General features: G+C 46.4%; 1 protein-coding gene across 10 annotated transcripts in view; it reads right to left on the bottom strand.

Annotated features, from left to right (window-relative positions):
- LOC124051262 (membrane-associated phosphatidylinositol transfer protein 2-like) overlaps positions 1-20,990 on the bottom strand; it is an 81,582-nt gene that overhangs the window by 41,446 nt on the left and 19,146 nt on the right. For 6 of the 10 annotated variants that reach the window (XM_046374449.1, XM_046374447.1, XM_046374446.1 and 3 more), the window contains 24 exons: positions 18,871-19,085; positions 18,261-18,382; positions 17,669-17,902; positions 15,317-15,655; positions 15,131-15,226; positions 14,572-14,676; positions 14,363-14,424; positions 13,257-13,347; positions 12,667-12,820; positions 12,368-12,557; positions 12,172-12,291; positions 11,767-11,978; positions 11,369-11,544; positions 10,516-10,686; positions 10,265-10,405; positions 9,966-10,127; positions 8,976-9,124; positions 8,591-8,707; positions 7,923-8,039; positions 7,640-7,788; positions 7,401-7,550; positions 6,997-7,180; positions 6,781-6,909; positions 5,213-6,122 (listed from right to left, as the gene is read on the bottom strand). The exons of 2 other annotated variants lie outside the window; for them this stretch is intronic. In XM_046374449.1, the coding sequence (XP_046230405.1) occupies positions 5,754-6,122; positions 6,781-6,909; positions 6,997-7,180; positions 7,401-7,550; positions 7,640-7,788; positions 7,923-8,039; positions 8,591-8,707; positions 8,976-9,124; positions 9,966-10,127; positions 10,265-10,405; positions 10,516-10,686; positions 11,369-11,544; positions 11,767-11,978; positions 12,172-12,291; positions 12,368-12,557; positions 12,667-12,820; positions 13,257-13,347; positions 14,363-14,424; positions 14,572-14,676; positions 15,131-15,226; positions 15,317-15,655; positions 17,669-17,902; positions 18,261-18,382; positions 18,871-19,085 (3,954 nt within the window). In that variant the 3' untranslated portion in view covers positions 5,213-5,753. Of the gene's footprint in view, positions 1-5,212; positions 6,123-6,780; positions 6,910-6,996; positions 7,181-7,400; positions 7,551-7,639; positions 7,789-7,922; positions 8,040-8,590; positions 8,708-8,975; positions 9,125-9,595; positions 9,863-9,965; positions 10,128-10,264; positions 10,406-10,515; positions 10,687-11,368; positions 11,545-11,766; positions 11,979-12,171; positions 12,292-12,367; positions 12,558-12,666; positions 12,821-13,256; positions 13,348-14,362; positions 14,425-14,571; positions 14,677-15,130; positions 15,227-15,316; positions 15,656-17,668; positions 17,903-18,260; positions 18,383-18,870; positions 19,086-19,342; positions 19,410-20,990 lie in introns of those variants that run through there. 2 more of the 10 variants (XM_046374453.1, XM_046374452.1) reach the window with 2 other exon arrangements.

Raw genomic sequence — 20,990 nt, 5'->3', positions numbered from 1 at the left:
TAGCATCTCTTCACATGCAGGTTTAATACTATTTTAGGTGTGTTTAAAACCCATGAAGATGCATATGATTAATTAACTGTCTATAATCCAATTATGGATACTGAAGGGTGACAAAACCAAAAAACCTCAAGATACCCAGGTAATTGTTTACAACTACATTACAGTGTGTTATTATGTGTTTATTACTGTGTTAATATACTGCTTATAACAGCTGAATTAAGGGATAATAAAGTGTTACTGAAATACTTTCAAATCAGAGAATGAACCCGATTTCAAAATCGCTTGTGTCCAAAATATTTAGGAATTATTGCCAAATTCTGACATGGTAACACAAGTCACAGGCCCACAGTTTGTAGTATTTGTACTGTTTTATTTCAGCTGTGTATACTTAACAATATGACTGATTCTTCTTAGTGTGGGGTAAATAAAATCCCAGAATTGGGATTTATAAATAAGTATAAATCCTATAAACTGTTGGTACAATGAACAATAACAAGGCAGCCTTCATGCAGGATTTATAAGTTGTAAGTAGCCGTTTATAAATCATTTATGCATCAGTCAAAAGCTACGAACAAACAAATGTTCAGGTTGCAGTTTGTGGAAAACCACTTTTATTTGCTAAAATGTTGGTAATCATTCATAAGCATCCACAAGTCTGCAGTTATGAACGTTAATAAAAGACGAATAATAAAAGGTTTTACTCATCAAGTCTTCAGTTGTCAAAGTGTTAATAAATGAACTTATTCTCAGCTTCTGACTGATCTGACGTATTTCACAATTTTAAAGATGAAGTTAAAAAAATCAGGGAAATGTGAGCAGCTCAATCCCACTCTTACGCCTGTCTGCGTAATATGAAGCTACAGCTAGCAGCCAGTTAGCTTGACTTAGCTTAGCACAAAGACTGGAAACAGGAAGTAGCCGTTAGCGTGGCTCCAAAATCCACGTGCCGACTCTTCTAAAGCTCTCTCATTAACCCGCCATGTTCAAAACCTGGAGGGTTAAAGTGAACTTTCCAGATCCGGTCCAGCTGTTCCTGTTCCCGGTCTTTGTACGAAGCTAAGCTAACAGGCTGCTGATAGATACGAGATCTTCTCGTGTAATTTTATTAACGTATTCCCCCCCCCAAAAAAAATATCTAACTATTCTTTTAACCATTAATGAAAACACTGGTTACAACTTATTAACTCTTTATGAAGGGCGTTTTACTGGCAAGCTGTGCCACAATAAGATTTATTGTTGGGCGTTGACAACTAAACAACAGACGAACCTCCGTAGGTCTCGTATTACTTCTGATCCAAATGTGGCAATAACTGCAGTAATCTGAAATGTAACTGGCAGAATGTTTTAATATATATTTCATTAAACAGTGAGGACATAGAGGACAACACAACTGGTTTATTATTGTTAAGCATGAAGGTTAAGTAGTTCCAAACCGACTGGATGACATGCTACAGCTTGTTAAATAGAGCTGCTTCTGTTTTCATGCACCCGCTGACCGAAAAACGACGACGACAACAACATAAAATAAAACAGTCTCCAGTTAAGTTTAAAAGGTTTTGTAAAATACTCCGATGTGAAAAACAGGTACAGTTAGTCCTATAAAATGCTCAGCAGTTGACTGTTGTAAAGAGACCCACGCGGTCAACAGTAGCTCGATTACAAATAGTTTTCATGAGGTGTGAAACACAACTGCAGGTGGTGTGTGTGTGTGTGTGTGTGTGTGTGTGTGGTTTTTGTAGCTTGTAGTGTGGTAGATTGTGCCCCTGCTGTGATAGTGGTTCTGCCTGGCTGTGATTGGAACAACAATATTGCACTGGTAAAAACAAAAAGCCTTCCTGTGTTGGTCCGTAAGCCTGAACGACCGCCAAAGTGACAAACAAAATGCTACATATTTCAAATATATTTCACCTGAAATTTCCAGAGTAACATCATGATCTTTAGGTAAATAAATAACTCTCAAACATATGAGTCCTACATACACATCTTTACAGTATGTACACTAACACATCCATGGGATCTGACAAGTTCTCAGAATCCAAATGGGCGGACATTCAACTCAGGAGCCAAACGGCCAAAAGGGAACGACGTGTTTGTAGCCAAAAAACCCGCCAACCACAGGACAACAGAAACGCGACGCAAAAAGTCTACGAGTTCCTGCAAAACAGCCGACGTCTTCGGTTTTGTGCTGAAACCCTCTTCTTCCTGTCAGACGTGGGTAACAGTGAGCAACGCTCTCAGTACACGTCTCCTCTTTGTTTGATAATTAAAGGAGTAGTTCGCCCAAAAATCTAAGAATAACATCTCTCTGTGAGATGTCTGCGATTATGCTGGACAAGCTGTGCAGGGAAACGTTGCTGCTTTAAAAACACAGTTTCTTCAGCCTCTTAGCAGAACGCTGCTGAAGTCTGGCTGTGGAGCGCCAGAAACGCCATTTTTGGGTGAACTGCGCCTTTAAAAACCGGATGCTGTCTAAATCTGGGGTTTTCAAACGGTGACGTGTTTCCCCGGGGGGCGGTGATGTATGTAGGTGTTCTGGAAACACCAGGAAGTCGGTTATTGTAGTTCGGTCTGCTGAGTTGTTGCACCCGCCGACACGATGAGCAGTTTGTGGCTCGCAGCTCGTGGGGGAAAATCAACTGTTTCGCCCCCCACTGCCGCAAATGTAACCGAAAAGTCAGGAACTGATATCAGCTAATTTGGCAAACCTTCACTGGTGCCACTTTGCTAAAATGCTCTGAAATATAAGCTAAAAGAAGCCCTCAAAGCATTCTGGGAGTTTTAAAACATCAGATTTTCTACCACGTAGAAAACAAAGAATTAAAAAAAGAGAACAAGAGGACGGCGGTGTGGTGGCGACCCACAGCGTCACGTTTTGAAAACCCCTGGTCAGCACACGTCTCTTGAGCTGCCTACCGTTTGGCACATTTACTTACATTAATTTTCATACCCCGACAAAATGTACAGACACGTGTGCCTGCACAAACAGTAGACCCTGAAATTAATAAAAAGTGTCATGCACTACAGAGGTGTTCAAACGTAGCGACATGAGATGGTAACTACAGTATACTTCCACCGTAAACTAGTGCAAAAAACAATAATGAGGTTACATAGTTGATTAACTACAGTATTAGAGCATGATTTGGCTTCTGTGGTGGGTTCAAGACATTGCTGATCAGAGCGGGAACACACACTCCAGTGTCGTGTGGAAGCTGGGCATAAAACGACAGCATAGTGAAATGAAGTGAACAAGAGGTACAACCGCTCCACCCGTCCGGACTCCAACAGCTTTCATGGGTTTGAAGGACACGTTCAAGTCTGTCTTAAAACCAATTTGAGCCTTAAAGCAGGTTCTTCTGGCTGTAATCATTCCTCATGCTCACTGTGGCCACCGAAAGATTCCTTCTCAGTGAGCGTCAACGGTAAGTAATGGAGGATAAAATCCACAGCCGTCGCTCTGCCGTAAAACACATCTCAAGTTCATCTGAAGCTAATGCTGCTTGTTTAAATGATGCCGAGATTTTCAGTAAGTGTGCGGAGATCTGAAGGCCAAAGAAAACACTTCTCATTTAGCTCGGCTTAAAGGAGAGCGTAGATGACGTTTTGTTTTCTTAGTCTCAGCTTACATAACGAGAACACAGCAGGGCCGAGTCCAGAGCCTTGGGGTGCACCACAGGAGTGCGTACAGGAAGGAGATTAGAACGGATCCCGACGCATGCTGAGCGTATGATTTAAACCACTCTAATGTGTCACTCTGAGTGCCCACTCAGAACTGTTGTCTCTCTCATCCGTCCAAAACGTTTTGATCTACTTTCTTAATAAAAAGTAACTCCAGGAGATGCTCACTCCATCTGACTAACTCACACCGCCGACCTTCATAATAAAACATATGAAGTTATAATATTTTTGCACAGGAAGGGAGCGATTTCGTCCTCCATCACTTACACTGGAATCTTATTAGAAATCAGTTTACGACCACTGTTTTCAGACAGACTTGAAACCTCGTGAACTTAACCTCGGGTGGCATCAGCACTGGAAAATCTGATGATTTTGTGCACAATATTGTTTGTTTTTGGATTGGAGATGCCAAGTGTCTTCTTCTCCTTCTTCGTCGACGTCCCCTTTGTATTAAAATATACAGTTCAGTGGACAGAAGCAATGACGTTTGCTCCCCCCAGGGCACCCGTGATTTCTCTCCCCACCTCCACGTTCACACCAGGAGAATCGATCCAGTCTTTTCAACATTCACTTCGGCCCATCCTGCAGTCCATTTGGTAAAAATACTGAAAGATTAACATGTCATTAACAATACTGGGTCCAGCCTGACATGGAACAGGCTCCTCAGCAGGAACGCCAGGTCCACCCTGTCCAGACTCGAACCACAAAAAGAGCAACAAGCCGGGGGGGAGGAGGGGGACACCGCACACGTGTATCCCAGCAGCAGCAGCACAAACGGGAAACAGAACACCACCAACTGGTGGCTCAGAGGTATTGCAAGCAGATGGATATATAAAGGGATTGTTGCTGTGGACTGTACAGAGTTTCAGTTGTTGCTTTAATGCCGCATGCCCTGTTTTTCTGCTTCCTGCTCCATCTGTGGAGTGTCTTGTTGGATATTAAGGCCTTGGATGGCCCAGAGGCCACACTGAAAGGGAAAAGTCTCCAGAGTCTCACACACGCAGGAGTGAAACGTGGACGAGCGACCTGCCAGCATCACGTCTGCGAACTGATGCAGATGAACTAAACTGCTCCGAGACAAGAAGTACTTTCATCTCTGATACAAAAATATCAGATGCTTAAAGGATGAAAAAAATGACACATTTCCTCACCAAACACCGAGTGGTGTCTAACCACGCACATGCCGCCTTTTCAGATTTCTGACTCCACCTCAACAAAATGGAGGCGAAAGGAATCGAGTGAGAATCTAAACAAGATGAAGAGTCTACAGCCTCGCTTCCTGCTCTCTGAGGCTGTAATTAAATGCTAATGTCAGCATGCTAACATGTGCTAAACTAAGGACATTTTCTTAAATATAAAGTAGTAGGGATGGAGGCACTGATCCTGGACAAATAAAGCTGGAGCTCCCTGCATGGTTACCACTGAAGTGAGAAAATGTGTTTGTCTTTTATGTAATTTGGATGAACTGCCTCTTTAATATGTGATCTCTCCTTTCCTCTGTGTTATTGCCAGTCACTGCTGGGTGTCGTGTGTGTGTGTGTGTGTGTGTGTGTGTGTGAAACATGTCGCTCAGCTGACAGTGGGACAGAAACAGAACTGAAAGTCATTTCTGACATGGCTGCCAATCAGCTTGGCGTCAAACCCGTGCTCGACTGTTTGAATCTGCAGTTTGTCCTGAGCTCATGACTGTGGATGCTAGGACAGTGTGTGTGTGTGTGTGTGCGTGTGTGTGTGTGCGTGTGCGGAAAGGGGAGGTGGGGGTTTGTCCCGTTATACGAGATTAGTTTAAGGCTTACAATATTTCATTTAATCCCTCCTTGTCTTTTTTTAAATAGTGATGTATCCTATAAAAGTATTACTGTAAAAGAGTCATGCTACGGAATTGTCTTTTGTTCGCTGGATCCCACATGACCTGATTAGTCCACTCCTCCTGGACAGTAATCCCCGTTCTATGCTCACGTTACATCCCTCACCTTTCATTTCTAAAACCACTAACCCCCCCCCCCCCACTTGTGTCCAGTCCAGAGATCATTGTGGCCCAGGCCGGGTCCTTCAACACCACAGCTCCGTTCTGAACCTTATTTAGGGCCGAGTAACCCTCCGCTGCCCTCCTTAGTGCTCCCGCTGCGGCCCCAGCATCCTGCAGCGATACTCATACTCCTCTGGGTCGCCGGCCCGACTCCTCGCTCGCGCTCCATGTCGCACTGGCTCAGCGTGCGCTCAGTCCGGCCCGGCTGGTTGGGCGAGGCCGACCCCGCCCCTCCGGGCTGCTGAGAGGAGATGGTGCGAAAGATGTGATTGCGTTTGCGAAGGAAGTCTCCTCCGGCGGCGCCCAACCCGAAGCTGCCCTTGCGGAGGACCATGCGGGTGCTCGCGGACTTGGCGGGACGGGACCTCTGGTTGTACTCGAGCTGGGACAGGTGGGAAGCGTATCCGTCCGGAATGAACTGGAAGAGATGCGAGGTCGTGCAGTGATTACCTGTCGCTTCACTACATGACAGAGCGAAAATTTATCATCTTATGTTACTTTACCCATAAGATTTCAGATTAAAAAAATAATCCATTAAACATTAAAGCAGCGGGGTGTTCAGGGTCCACGTCTGTCCACGGATTACATTCATGATTTGAGGTCCCTCCTTTCCCAACAGGCTAATGATTGAAACGAGGCTTTAACGACATTAGAGCGGTACCTTAAATACACAAAACATGAAGTACATGAGACAGGATCCAGTCGCTGTGCTGCGTGGACCTCGTATCAGTCATATTATGGTCTGCCATGCAGAGAGGAAGTCAGGCTTTCTACTGGTGGTGGTGTATTTCTACATTGTTGTACTTGACAATATTTTTCCCACCACTCCCCTCTCAAGCCCACTGTTTAGGCACTAATGCTTTCTCATTGGCTGTGTGACATTTTGTGACATTTTAAGAACAAGCTGTTTTTTGTTTTTTTAAGCAGACTTAAAAGTTGGAATGCTGAACAAAGCGGCGGGTTAGGAAAGTAAAAATGACAAACTATCAGTTCACCTACTTGTGTTTTAGGACTGCAAGTTTCAGCAAAAGAATACGCAGCGTGCAGCCGAGCCCTTTGCAGTCGGGGTTTGTTACCTGACACTGGTGCTGCATCCTCTTCGTGGGCCTCCCCACTATGTAGATGTGAGACGGAGGCAGGCCGATGGACGAGTACACCGAGATGTCCTTGGTGGAGCCGTAGGCTGCAAAGATCCTCATGTGGGCCTAATCAAGGAGGGAGTTCGGACTTTAGAGACTCGAGTCGTGATCTTATGATAAAACCCGCCTCAAACTCACAGCGGCCTTTCTCACCTCGTTGATGAGGGACTTGAGGAAGTTGGCCTTGTGTCGGAGCGGGTCGTGGACCAGCCCGTCGCAGAAGGAAACGATGCCATGAGGGAAGTTATGCTGCGAGAGCCAGGCCACCACTCGCTGCTTCTGCATGTCAGGCCGACCCGTCACATACACGATCAAGTAGCCCAGATCCTGCCAGTATCTGCAAGAAACAAACAAATAAAAGGGGCAAAGTGTTAGCAGTGTGGAGCCCGAACATAAACAGATGGCAGAGCAAGTAACTATAAAATAAAATGTGGCAAAGAGACGGAAGCTCCTATGAGGCAGGTGGAATTTAAGAGGAAGAAAAAAGCAGATCCACAACTGCAGGATGTTTATTGCCACAGAGTAAATCTGCTGAGGGCTCTGGGTGCGACTCCTACCTCACCACATCCACAGCTCCGGCTCGAACCTTTGGGTCGCTGCCCATTATGGAAACGCTGGCAGCGAACGAGCCGTCGATGCTGAACACGACGAACTCCGTTCCTCGCGGTACGATGGTGAGATAGCTGTCTGCAAAGGTGTGGTCCCCCCTGTGAGAGCAGAGGAGGAAAGTTAGCGAGGAAGAAGCAGATGTTGATGAAAGATGTGCTTCTTTTTAAATAACCACGACTTGGCGCACCTGACCACCATTTTGACGGGATACACGCCGATCCCGAGCCTTTTGTTCTCAGGGATTACATAAGAGACGCGTCCACTGCTGTTGGTGAGCTCGGTGTCAAAGTACACCCACTCTCCAGAGGGGGGCTGGGTCATGATGTGGATGTCAATCTGCAGGAAATAACACAAAGATCTTTTCGACACTGCACAGCGCACGATTCTGGACGACCTTTAAGACACAGATGGTGACGCCATTACATAACCGGTCTTTTTTTGGGGACGGCACAGCTGGACGTGGTCATTACCTTCTCTCCAGTCAGGGTGACCATGTCCAGGGGGCCGTACATGAAACGTCCCATCACCATCTGGGCTCCGTCCTCCGTGAACACAGCGTCGTTCACACGGTGATTAGCCGTCACATTCTGATGCACCCAAGACGACAAAACAGGAAGTCAGAACACCGTCCTTGTCACGTTTACTGTCGTCAGTTTGATTTACGCCCTAAAATCAACCTGCGGTCAAAGGAAACTCTAAGCTGATTAAACTGTTAATTAAACTCATCAGTTAAGATTTGAAGGCAGCCGTCAGTGATTGTTTTTGGGGTTTTTTTGCCCTGCATTTTGCCTCTCAGGAAACACAGGCTGCCCTCTGCACCTGTTGGAGTTGTTGGGGGTGTATGCAGTGGTGGAAGGTGAAGTAGAAACAATCCATTACAAATACAAGTCCTGCATTTACGCTTCTACTTTAGTACTACCAGCAAAATGTACTGGAAGTATCAAAGTACTAATTTTGCAGTAAAATGTCCCTTCACTGAGGGATTTTTCTTTACTATCGTAGCTGTTCAAACTGGATCTATTTCCTGTACAGTTCGCTAGTGTAGTCCTGTGGTTCCCAGCCGAGGGAACACGCAGTAATGAGTAAAACGAGGACATTATGACATCCAAAGGCTCTTGAAACCAAAGACAGATCTCACCCTGATTTTGACATGAGTCCGTTTGCGGAGCCACTTCTCTCGAGGTTTGGATGGAGTGAATTCAGACACTTCTTTACCATCCAGCTCCAAAATACTCGAGTTGTCATGTCTCATCACCTAAAAAAACAAAACAAAACAAAAACACAAGCAGTTTTAGTTAAATAGCCCAGAACCCGTTTCATACTCACACAGTAAACGTTACTGTGGGGTTCAGGTTCACAGGCCTCCTGATGTTCATACTGAGCGGCTTCTGCTGGCCAAGCAGGTTTCATCCTCCACCTTTCACGTCTTTACTCGATGGCAGTGCATTGTTGAGATTTTAAGACCGGAGTGGTGCATCCCCACACTCAGTTTAAAGTTGTTCATTAGTAGAAGCTCTACAAACCTGTCTGAGTAAGAACGAGACGACGTCTGTAGACTCCCAGTAGGATGCGTGGAAGAGATGAGGCAGAGCCACTGTGGGGAAGGCAGTCAGGGCGTCGGGGCAGTACAGGGCGTAGTCCATCCGCTTACTGCCCCACCACCGAGAGGCAACTACAGCAGGGAGGAAACCAGATAGGAAAAGATGGGAGAAGAGAGACAGAGTGAGATTTAGGAGTCCGTGCATCAGAATGACTTTTGTGGTGTCCACCAAAGATCTACGTTCTGCTCAACCTCACATCAACAGTTTGGGTTTATCAGGAGGAAGCTAAAAGATTTCGAGGGTTACTCTAAGAGGCACTCCGGACTATGAATAAAGAAAACATACAGATGTAAAGAGGTCTGAAACGCACACTCGCAAGGAAACACCAGCTCAGACTCTGTGAGAAGCTTGTTTTCTCATGAATCTGAGCTTAAGAGAAGTCAAACAAGAATGATTACGGGTCTCGTATGTCATTTTTGGAAACTACTGAGGAAGACTATCTGAGAGAGGAAGATGCCAGAGGAGGAAGGAAAGCACAGAGGGAATGAGGATGGAGCCTAGCATCCTTCCCTCGTGTCCTCTTACTACAGCTCCCAGGGTACCTTGCTCTACGTTCTTCAGCACCCTGGGTGACGGGGGCGCCGAGCTGATGTCTGTGATGTCAGACGTGACATTGGTGAGGTCAGAGATCACGTCAGAGCTACGGTCCGAGAGCGACTCAGACTCCACGCCGTTGGGTCTCGGAAACACCTGACGAGTTTTCAGGCGCGACCGCAAGGACGCACTCCGAGAGGCAAATCTATTGTAGGGAAGAGCCAGCTGGGACAGCAGACTGGACCTTTTAGTTTGGCTGACTTCACGTTTGTGTGCTGAGGGGATGTTTGGAGGGAGGAAATGAGAACGTCAACACATGAACTGTCAGCTCGCACACCAAAACGTGTGCCAGGTGCGGCAGGCGGCAGGGCAGCTTACTCGTGGCGATGTTGGAGGCGGTGTAGGAGTCGGCCAAGCCCGACACCTGGCTGGCTAGGCTGGCCTCGCTGGCTCTGCGGGTGAAACGAAGGTGAGGGACCCCTGGTGATGTGGACGATGGATACTGGCCGTCCACGTAGGCATGTGAGTGAAGAGAATCACCTGCAGAGACAAAAAGAGAGGAGTCGTATTGTTCGCTGCAAAGGTGAACAAGCAGGGCAGAGAGAGAGGATGAAGAATTAACCGTCACAAAACAAACAACAGGACCGACAGGCTAACAGACGCTAACAGATACGCACTCTCCGCGTGGAGCTGCGAGGCCTGCCAGTTGAGGACGGGCACGGGGATCGAGGTCTCGTTGATGGCGTTTTCCTGGCAGCGGTGCGACGCTGCACCACCGGACTCCATCAGAAGCTGAGGGTTACTCTGCACAGTCTCAACTGCAAGAAAGAGAAACAAAAGTCAGAAGATACGCCAACTACAGAGGCTCATCTACATGTAGCACAGTGCAAACTGCAGTGAAATGTTTCCAGAACTTGTGTGGACTCACCCAAGAGAGCCGAGTGGCCGTCACCCAGAGGAAAGCGCTGGTAACGGGGGACACTGAAGGGAGGCAGCAGGTGGAACCGTTTGTCCAGCAGAGGCTCGAGGCGGGAGGCCGAGGGATCGGCTGGATGGAACAGGTTGTAAACCTGCTGACAGGCGGGACGCAGGGCGGACACTGGACAGGGGAAACCAACACAGACACAGAGACACACACTCTGAAGAATAACTCTGGTTGAAGTGCTGCTGCTGGAGTGACACACCCTGAGGTACATTCCTGCATCACTGCAGCCAAGTGAGACAATAAACCGCTGGAGGTTAGTAAAAAGGCGACGCTCAGCCGTGACTTTTAAAGGAACAGATAAGAAGTCTGTATTGTAATTAGTGAGCTACAGCCAGCAGGTGATTAGCTTAGCTTAGCTTAGCTGACACACTGGAAACCGGGCTAACGGGCACGGCTCTGTCCGGTGCTGTTTGGCTGGGAGTAATTACTTTTGTGCTAACTGGAAAATGAAGAGAAACATCTACAGTCTTTTTTATGTAAAATCAGTCCAGATGTTAACCCAACAGCTGCAGGTCAGTAACTTCTATCCTTTAAAATCCCAAAGGAACAAACGAACAAAGAGCTCTGACTTCAATCACGTATTTGTCCCGTCTCAGCCAAAACTTTTTCAGCCTGCGAGATCACAAACGTGACCTCTGAGCCCTGACACGTGTTCTCCAGCTGCTGGAAACATGCATCTCACACAGGAAAAAGACATCAGCGAACAATCACTCTCCTCTTCTGTTTGAAAACCTGCAGCAAACGCTTCATCAGATACACGAGCAGCGTGTGACAAACTGAATCGAAGCTTCCTCACCATCTATCGAGGGCACCACAGTCTTCCTCAGTGCGAGCACCAGCCCCAGAGGGGAGCCGAACAGGAAGAAGTCCGTCACCTCGAAGTCAAACTTTCCCAAGGAGCCTCCTTCCAACATGGTGCTGTTGCTGGAGCGCCTTGAGCCGGGCTCCCCGTGGAGCACGCTGGAGTGAAGACTGAGCAGAGAGAAATAGTCACGCAAGTCAGCGTTCAGAATTACGATGTTAAGTAAAGGCAGCAACAAAGAAAAAGAAAGCAGAAAAGTATCAGCATCAAAACATATTTGCAGAATCCAGAAATATCAGTACGTTTTTCTGACATTTGCGGCTGTCCTCTCACGCTAAACGTGAAATCTGTGAGGGAGATTGTGTCCACTGTGTCTCTGTGTCTGTCCTCACCTGGACAGGAAGGCTTGGTGATGTTTGATGGTGTCCAGCTCGTACGTGGAGGAGTCGCTGCGCTTGCGTGGAAGTTGTTTCTTGGGGTCGTCGGGTCCTGAGCAGCGCGGGATGTCGATGTTGCTACGACTGAGATGGCGGCTTCCTTCCAGGGACGGCGAGGAAGGAGAGACGCTGTTTATGACGATACCTGGAGACAGGAGGTCTGTGTCCTGAGAGACGGACAGAACAAAAGTCAAAGGAAAAACAAGAGGTTAAAAACGAAACACAGCTTTACAGTTTTAAGTTTTTATCCAAGTTAGCAGCATCGCTTAAGGGATTGAAATCGCACAGTCCATCACTACGACCCAAACTGACTCACTGCAACACACTGAATCCGCTGTAGCTCAGAGCTGAGACCGGTACCTGTACACTGATGGTGCTGCCCCGTCGGCTGCTGTTCTGGCTTTCCGACACGGTCACAGAGCTGCTGCACAGAGCATCAAACCCCAGGATTCCCCCGACACAGTCGCCAATAACACACACCTGCATTAGGAAACAAAGCACATGAGCACACAGCGAGCCAGAGGCGAAACACTGAGGCGGCAGCATCCACACTCACCTGTCCATTGAAGGACTCTCCCTCTAAAGACTTGATGAAGTCACTGTACACCTGATTGGCTCGTAAGATGACGGTTGCCACGGCGTCTTGGTACTGCGGCGCAGATGTAGCCAAGAGGGGCAGAGCAGCCAGAGGGATGTGGTCCTGACTGCTGGAGAGGCAGCCCTCGTCGTAGCTGTACGGGCTCAGGCTGCACGGCACAAATCACTCGCATGTCACTTTAACATTTGCACAGCAGGTTGTGGACGTGTTACAGCAGATTATTTGAATGCTGTCGAATACTCAGGAGTGTGGCTCACTTGGAGACTAGCGAGAATGCGTCGACACACACGGCGGGACAGGGGACCATCCGGATGGCGATGCGGCCCAGCGCTGCGGGGTAGTGGACCCTCATCACGGTCTCAAAGGCCCCACTCAGAGTGTTCACGTCTCCCTGCTTGCTGTTCTGCTCACCTGCAGGCGGAGGAGAACGCAGTCGCACCTTGTTTACTGTAGGACGTTTATTTTCGGTCTTGATTTTTTTCATCACACATTCAGCAACATTAACATCCATGTGTGGTCACTTTTTTGTTAACCTGAAGAATCAAAGTCCAAAATGCCCTCTTTTAAAGCTCCGTCTTTTCTCTGTCTGTTGAGGTAAATGTCTGCCTTCTGTTGCTGAGCAGGTAGAGTTTTATTTTAGAGATGCTACGCTGATACCTGCTGGAAGTGACACTTTCAAATCTGTGAGAGTCAACTGAAACGTCAGAGCTTGCGGCCCCCCAAACCAGAACAATGAGCTGAAAGACGCAAGACGACACCTGTCACATTACACCCTGTTCACACATTGTTATTATAAAAACACTCATTATAGTCCCCATAATAACACAGGATTCAGTTGCTGCCGTACCAGAGCCGGTGTCCAGAATGTTGCCTCCATGCAGGACCAGAATGAGGACGTGAATTTTGGACGGCTGGAGACACTGCTGAGACGAACAGTCCTGCAGGTGAGAGGACAGAAGACAGAGAGGAAGGAAACGGGACAGCCGATTCACTGATGAGTCAAATGACAGTAAATTAGTCCAGAACCATTTTTCAATCATTTTAAACAATCTTTGGGCGTTGGACTGTTGGTCAGACAACAGGAAGTAACATCAAGATATCACCTTGAGATATTTTTCACTATATTCCAATATTTTAAGTAATAACTACTAATAAACTTGACAGAGCGCTGCGATCTTGTTCTGGTGACATCATTTGGAGCCAGAGCCTGTGCAGTAGTAATCAGGAGGTGGAGCCACATGTGTCTGAGCCAATCAGGAGCAGCGTTCAGCTGTCAATCACGACATTTCAGCTCCTTTTTGTGGCATCAAATAAGTAATTAAACCAAACTGATCAGGAAAATGAACACTCGAGCAAACATCAGCGAGACAAGAACCACCTAAAATGACAGAAAACATCTTTGGGAAAAACTCTGGCAGTTTGGTCGATGATCCTTCTGCTAACATGGAGGGGGAGGAGTTCATGAGCTTTACATCTTCAAATAGTCAGTGGTTGAGATGAATAATTAATTTCTGACCTCGACAAAAGCAGCTTGAACAACACCTGCTGAAGAAGACCAGGAAAGCACCTTTTGGGTTCAGCCTGGCACATAATGGGGACTTTTGTTTTTGTAGAACAAGCAAATGAAAGGCAGAGTGACAGCAAGTCTCCTGCAGGCGAGTTAAAACGGACTTGTCACCTGACTGGACGCCCCACCTGTGCACCGTGTGCTGGGTGCCATGTTAGCAGGAAGCGTTTCGTGTGTTGGTCGCTGGGAAAAAAGAGCCTGTAATCTTCTACCTCTGGTGAATTAAAACTCAGCTGACGGCTGCGGTGGAGACTTGATCCTGATTACACTACACTGGCAGGATGACTGAAGGCTAATTTAGGAGGAGTATCTACAAGATATTTAATTATGGGTGTTAGTGTGAGAGACAAGAATGAAATTAGAATAAAAAAGAGAAGAAACTGTACCTCCATCTGCCTCTCATTACTCATGACAGCATACTCCCTGCCCGACTCCTGGTACAACGTTTCTGTGAAAACATAATTAATTCACTCATTCATTCAGGAGCGATGACTGAAGCTATAAATGTAAGCAAGGCCTGCGGTCATTATCAGAGTGCAGATGTTGTCATACCTTCTTCTATGTAAGATAAACGAGTTTCTAACAGGAACGCTACCTTGTGCTTCATCCACCTCTGTTGTTTCTATCTTGTCCATCAGATCGTTGGAGCTCCACTTTGTGATGTCCTTGGCAAACATCTCCTCGTTGTCAGAAAAGTCCTCTGCAAGACACACAGAACAGACCCCAAAAACGCTTCAAAACAACATCCAAGATGGCTCCTGTTTGTCTTCTGTTGGTTTCAAAGGGCTCTTTGAGCTGCCTTTTGAAACCTCAAACCTCCTCCGGGTTTCTGAGGTCTTTTGACCTAAAGTTGCACCTGACTTGACTACAGATCCTGCAGAACTGCTCGCCCCACTTTCAGACCACATGGCTAAACAAGAACATAAAGCAAACAAAACCAGATCAAGGATGCAACCTGAAGTGCTCCACGGTTAAAAAGACGCCCTGAGACATACGATAAGCCAGACTGAAGCAGCAGGCTCTACTGAAACTCTGTTCATAGCTCTGTAACGCATCACAAATAGTGCACGTTTAAACTACATGACAAAATCACCTGAGCTGTTCATAACGTGTTGTAAGCACGTTTCGTTTCATGCAGGAAGTGGTGGTTTTACCGTGAGCATCGAAGAACTCGTCGTCCGTACTGTCCTCTGAGTCTCGTGCGATGCTCTGCATCCTCCACTCCGAGATGCTCTGGTGAGACGGACTCCCTGTGAACATACGCGACACGCGTGGAAATTATGAGACGACAACCTGAATCAGGCGAGTGAACAAAGTAAAAACCACAAACTGGTCCTCACCGCCTCTCTTAGACGACCTGTTGGAGGATCGAGAGGATGTTGACCACTGCTTGGTGAGCTCCCCTCGTGTCTCCAGTGAATCGCCCATCTTTCCTCCCGCTCCTTCTGCCTCTGCGGCCGATCCCGAGGTCTCAGCTCCCTGTTCCTGGTCCTGGCTAACCGAGGAGCCATTGGTCTCCGTCCCGCCCTCTTCGCTGAGGCTGTACTGGGCCATCTTCTTAGCTAAAGCCAGCTGGGTCTCCAGCTCCAGCTGCCGGATGTCCTCGATGGTCAGGCCGTACCACTCGTCCTGCCAGCACCACGCCTGCCGGTGGGCTCGAACCATCACTTTACGAAGGCCTGAACGCACAGAAACAAGGACTTACTGACATGTGCTGGCGTTTCAACTAAAGTGGAACAAACTTAATGCGCTGTGAGAGATTCACAGTTAAGAGCGGCGCGTCAGGTAAAGACGAACATGATGAAGTCTTTCTTCAATCTGACAAAAAAAGGGAGAATTTAACACAACGCATTATAATGAACGGTGAACTAGAAATGTGTCCTAAATTTATGTATTTTCATTATGCTGGTGCCATAGATAGAAAACTGTAATAAAGCTACAGAACACTCACATTTCTAACCAAGGACTGCAGGAACAAAAAAATTATATTAAATAAACACAGTATGTAAAAACTTTAGGAGTGACCTGCAGTCTTTGTTATTAAAAAAATCAATCCTTGCCTCAGGAACACCAACGTTTGTTCAGGTAGAATAAAAACATTACACATCATAAATCCCGTAAATTAATTTTTAATTTTCTAAAACATTTGAATTTGATTTTTTTCTGCAGTTTCGCCAAATACATTATGCACTATTGCTACGTGTCCTGTCAGGCAAAACTCAGGCCAAACAAAGCCCAATGAGCACATTAATAAGCTTAAAGGAAGAGTTCAACATTTTGGGAAAAAGGCCGATCCGCTTTCTGAATATGACAGTGAACACACGTGAATAATTTGATTTGAGACATTTTCAACATTTTCATCAGCTCAGATCGACTCACTGCTGAACAGCGAGAGGACGACGTTACGTGAGAATCTGAATGCAGGCATTTTACTTGCAATGCAGTATTTTTATCGTATTATTACAAGTCCTGACGGCACACATGCTCATACGTAACCACTCTGCTGCACTCAGGTCTCCCTTGCGAATCCGATATTGAGCTCAGCGACGTTTCCCCATTGCAAAAATGTCATCTATATCTAAAAAAACTAATTAAAAATACAAACACAAGTGCCCTGGAGACTGAAAGGTGATCTGTCAAAGGAGATTTAATTTTCATCAATGTCCTCCACTTGATGAACTAAACAAGCACCAGCTGGTCATAAAAACCCGAGCCCTGCGAGCAGATCCTGATTAAAACATCCAACCTGGCAATAAAAGCCAAAATTAGCAAACAGAGAGAGCTATTATTAACATCCGGTGAAAAATAACCACGACACGTTGATTAAGCACAAAAAGTAACTGAATGAACGATTAAAAGACGATTCTGCACCATCCAACACGAGGAAGCTTTCAGCACAATTCAGCAGTGCGGCTTCATTAGCCCGGAGGTGAACGCAGCTGCGAGGGAGCGGCAGCATCCAAACCGTCTTCGACCACAGCAGCCAAACAGAAACCACTCCACACTGACAGGAAGTGAATCCGGTGAGCCACGTTATCTCAGCGAGCCAGGCTGCCTCCTCCTGCAGCCAGGTGTCTTCGCTGCTCGATTCACCTGTCCTCTCACTGTCCTTCACACTCACCACCTTCTTCTTCTTCTTCTCTTCCCAAAATGTCAGATTTGATGTTAGAGCTTTCACATACTGAGAGACACAAGTTTAGGATGAGCTCAGAGGATATTTTAAGAAGATTTGAGATTTTTCACGGTCCGATCGTGTCCGTTAACGGTGATATCTCGTGATCAATGATTCAGCGCGTCATCTTCTGGATATTTTCTGTATCTCTGATCAATGAAAACACATCACTGGGAAGGACTGTGTTTCTGTGGCATCATCTCTGAATTTTCAGGATGATTATTATTATGACTTTTTATTTATTTAGTCACTTATTCCCAGACTTTCAATTTTAATCCCACATTTTCACAGCTATGCTCCATTTATCAGGATTATTCACATTTTTTTTCCCTGAATATCAGTCCTTAACATCTCAGCACTATTTCTCACTTATTGTAGCTATTCTTTATTTTTACAGACCTTGCCTTACTTTTAAAGGTTATTCCTGATTCGCTGGATAAAGACAGATAAAGAGGAAGAAACTGCTTGAAAAATGACTTGTGCGCGCGCACACACACATACACACACACACCATACCTACCCACGTCGTGGATGAAGCGTTCGATCTTGGACTGCATGCCCCAGTATCTGAACTCCACTTTGCAGAGCTTGTAGGCACACATGACAGGACTTTGTCCAGGATTCTGGTTGATCTCCTCGATCCAGTCGTCTGACAGCGGACCCCGTTTGGTCTTGACTGACTGATACAGTTTGGGGTCTTCTTCTGCCAGGTACTCGTGAGGAGGGATGTAGTCCTTTACGATGTCTATGGGGTCTGCGGGGGGCACAAAGTTTGAACTAATGAATCCTGCAAATGCAAAACGGAAGCAGCACAGATGTCACTGACTGAACACCAGCCTCTGCGTGTGTGTGTGTGTGTGTGTGTGTGTGTGTGTGTGCTGTATTCACTCCCTGCAGGGAATGCGTCTGCAGCGGACTGCACATTTTCCCTGCATCCCAGTGAATTTTAGCATTCAGAGGCTCAACACAAGCGCTCACACTCCACCGTCTGACTCCTCGTGCAGCTCGTGACGAGACGACAGGCCAGTCCATCAGAGAGGCACGGTTTAATAAAGGAGCATTCTGGAGCTTTTCACAATGCTAGCAGAGGCTCTGCGTGATGACAGACTTACCCACAGTCCTCTGTCTCTTCTCAGCAGAGGACATGTTGAAGACATCCACTTGATTTCCAGTGTCTGGTTTATAATACGTCTCAATGTCTATAGAGAATTTCTCTACAAAGGGACAGGTATACCTGAGAGAAAAACAGAAATGTTTGCTTAGGAGTATTTAGGGTTTTTCTTCCTAAAACCTACAGCTGCACTTCTAATATACAGTATGATAAGAAACAATTAGTGCCAAGCACATAAAAGTCTGCTGGTGTGGTCCACACTGGTCAAACTGGAGAAATTCAGAAAGTTGGCCACAGAGTGTGCAGTAAATGAATGAGATTATTCAGCTAAAAGTGTTCCCACAAAAAAAACGGCTCCATCAGCAATTTCAAGCTAACGTTATTTCATTTGTCAAATTTATGAATCCAGAAGCCATATAATAAAAGCCATTAACAACATTTTATTACTAAAAGTTCAGCCTTTCTGCTCAAGGTAACGTCAGCTGCCAAATCACCTCCTGCAATATAAAGAAATGTTTTTAATATCTCCTTCCTTGTGTTCCTTGCATGTCCACTCATCATTTTAAGTATCTGCGAGACGAATGGTTTTCCTCTTTAACGTGTCGCCTCACCGGGTCCGGGTGTACGGGTAGGCGTTCCAGGACTCCTCCTCCACTCGAAGGGCAGCTTGAGGCAGGATGGCACAGAACCAGGATGGGATGTGTTTGCCGATGTGGTAGACCTTGTGGGTGTACTGACCCGAGCCTCCCGGTCCGTCCTCGTAAGGCTTGTTCTCCAGGATCTCCACGCCGCTGCCCTCGCCACAGCTCTCCTCTCTGCTCTTTTTCTGCAAGGCGGCACAAAGACGACAGGAACACCAACTGCATTATAAACACACGGGAGCTCGTTTGTCTAAAATCAAGGACTCAATGTTTCAAATTTCTATGTTACGCTGGTGAGGCCTTTAGCTTTTCAGACTGCTTAACGATGAATCGACCCAGGCGAACGTATCAGCGTTTATTTCAGAGGATAAATCAAACTGAAACTGGGGCAGGTGAGGTTTCTCAGTTGTTTTGGTGAATGCAGGTTTGAGAAGAAACTCACTGCAAAAACAGCCTGCATTCAACCTCATCCAGACTTAACCCTGATGCACACCCTCCCACCATCCTTCACAGAGCTGGACGGGCGATGCCACACAGGCAAAGTGATGAGCCGGAGAGAGAGAGAGAAAAAAGCAAACTGCCACAAGGAAAAAGAAAACACTTTTCTTTTAGTTCTTTTCATCACCTTTTATTTATACTCCACATCTGGTTTTCCCTTCAGATCCTCACCTTTCTCTCTTCTTCTTCTTCTGCTCCTAATAATCCAGCTCTGCTAAGGTGAGATCCACTGCCAGCATGTGGCTTCCCATGACATAACAAAAGGCAGCAGATGGTTGGACCCCACAGATCCTGCAAGACTGAGCTGTGCATTGAGCCGTGGATTACTGCATCAGTTTATAACCACAAAGCGTCTTCTTAAGTGGCTCTCCATTTTGACTGTAACCGTCTGGGTCGTAGCACTCAGCTGTGACGCATGCAAAACCCAAAACCCTCCAGGATCTGATAGGAGCCCGGTTATCTGCCTCAAGTGTTAGGAGAAGCCATCAACAATGAAAACAGTGCTGAACCGACTCCATCAAATAATCAATTAGTCTATCTGCTCATATTTTCACAACATCACACTCGAGACAGACGTCATTTTACACGTCAACTGGTGAATCATGTCAATCGCAATACAAATCACAGTGTGCATTTAATCAGTTAATCAAATCTTAAAAGCTCCAACATTTTAATCTTACTGCTGAGTCATGCCAGGCGACCAAACTGTAGACACTGTATCCTGGTTTCAAACTGGTGATTGAAAAGCTGTTTTACTCCTTGCGTTGTAATAGGCTGCGGGTCGACGAACGGCGAGATGCGAATACAAATCCTGATGATCATGATTAACAGGAGGAGTGGGGTGCTTGGGGTCGAGAGTGAGAGCTCAGATTGAACAAGGAGCTCCCTCTCCTGCAGGCTTCAGGGAGGTGCTATCAGTAATGAAGGTCAGAGGAGGCAAACAGCTGGAAAATTGCTGTAATATAGCAGGTAATGTAATTTAGGTGAGGGGCTAAGGGCCTTAAATTACCCTCCTCGTGTCTGTGCCTCCTCAGCCTCCTCCACCGCCACAGCAGCACAGGAGAGACAGCAGAAGATGACACACGTCTTGGAGCTTGTAGCTTTTCCTCGGGGACATCGAGGAGCCTTATGGAAACAGCAGTCTGACACTCACAAAAATCCAAACGGTCAACCAGGACTCAAGACCTAAAGCTAAAGTTAGAACTGGTCTGTTCTGTCAGTCAGGAGGGCTGATGGACAGACAGATGACTTTATTAATCCCAGGGGTGAAATTAGGAACATCTGCTCCTCCACCAGAGCTACAACAGTGACTTTAACGTTTGGCCTCGAAAAACAAAACCTGGACTGAAAAAGGAAACACTGCGCTCGAAAAACTTGTACCAGTATAGAAAGAAGTTTAAGGAGAAGTGTTTTCAACCTTTGTGTTCAATGTCAAAATATTATTTTCAATGCCAAACTTTAAAGTCACTGTTTGAGCCCACACACACCTCCTGGTAATATAACATTCAGTTCTTTTGTGCTGCTGCACTCAAAAACAGCTGTCATGTGCAACACTAGTGTAAGCTTTTCTAAACTGAGGATGCTGCGTCTGC

The sequence above is a fragment of the Scatophagus argus genome, chromosome 20, assembly GCF_020382885.2.
Source record: "Scatophagus argus isolate fScaArg1 chromosome 20, fScaArg1.pri, whole genome shotgun sequence".
In the NCBI taxonomy this organism is placed as follows: Eukaryota; Metazoa; Chordata; class Actinopteri; family Scatophagidae; genus Scatophagus; species Scatophagus argus.
Note: the sequence above shows the minus strand (reverse complement) of the source record. Positions and strands in the feature narration are given on the sequence as shown.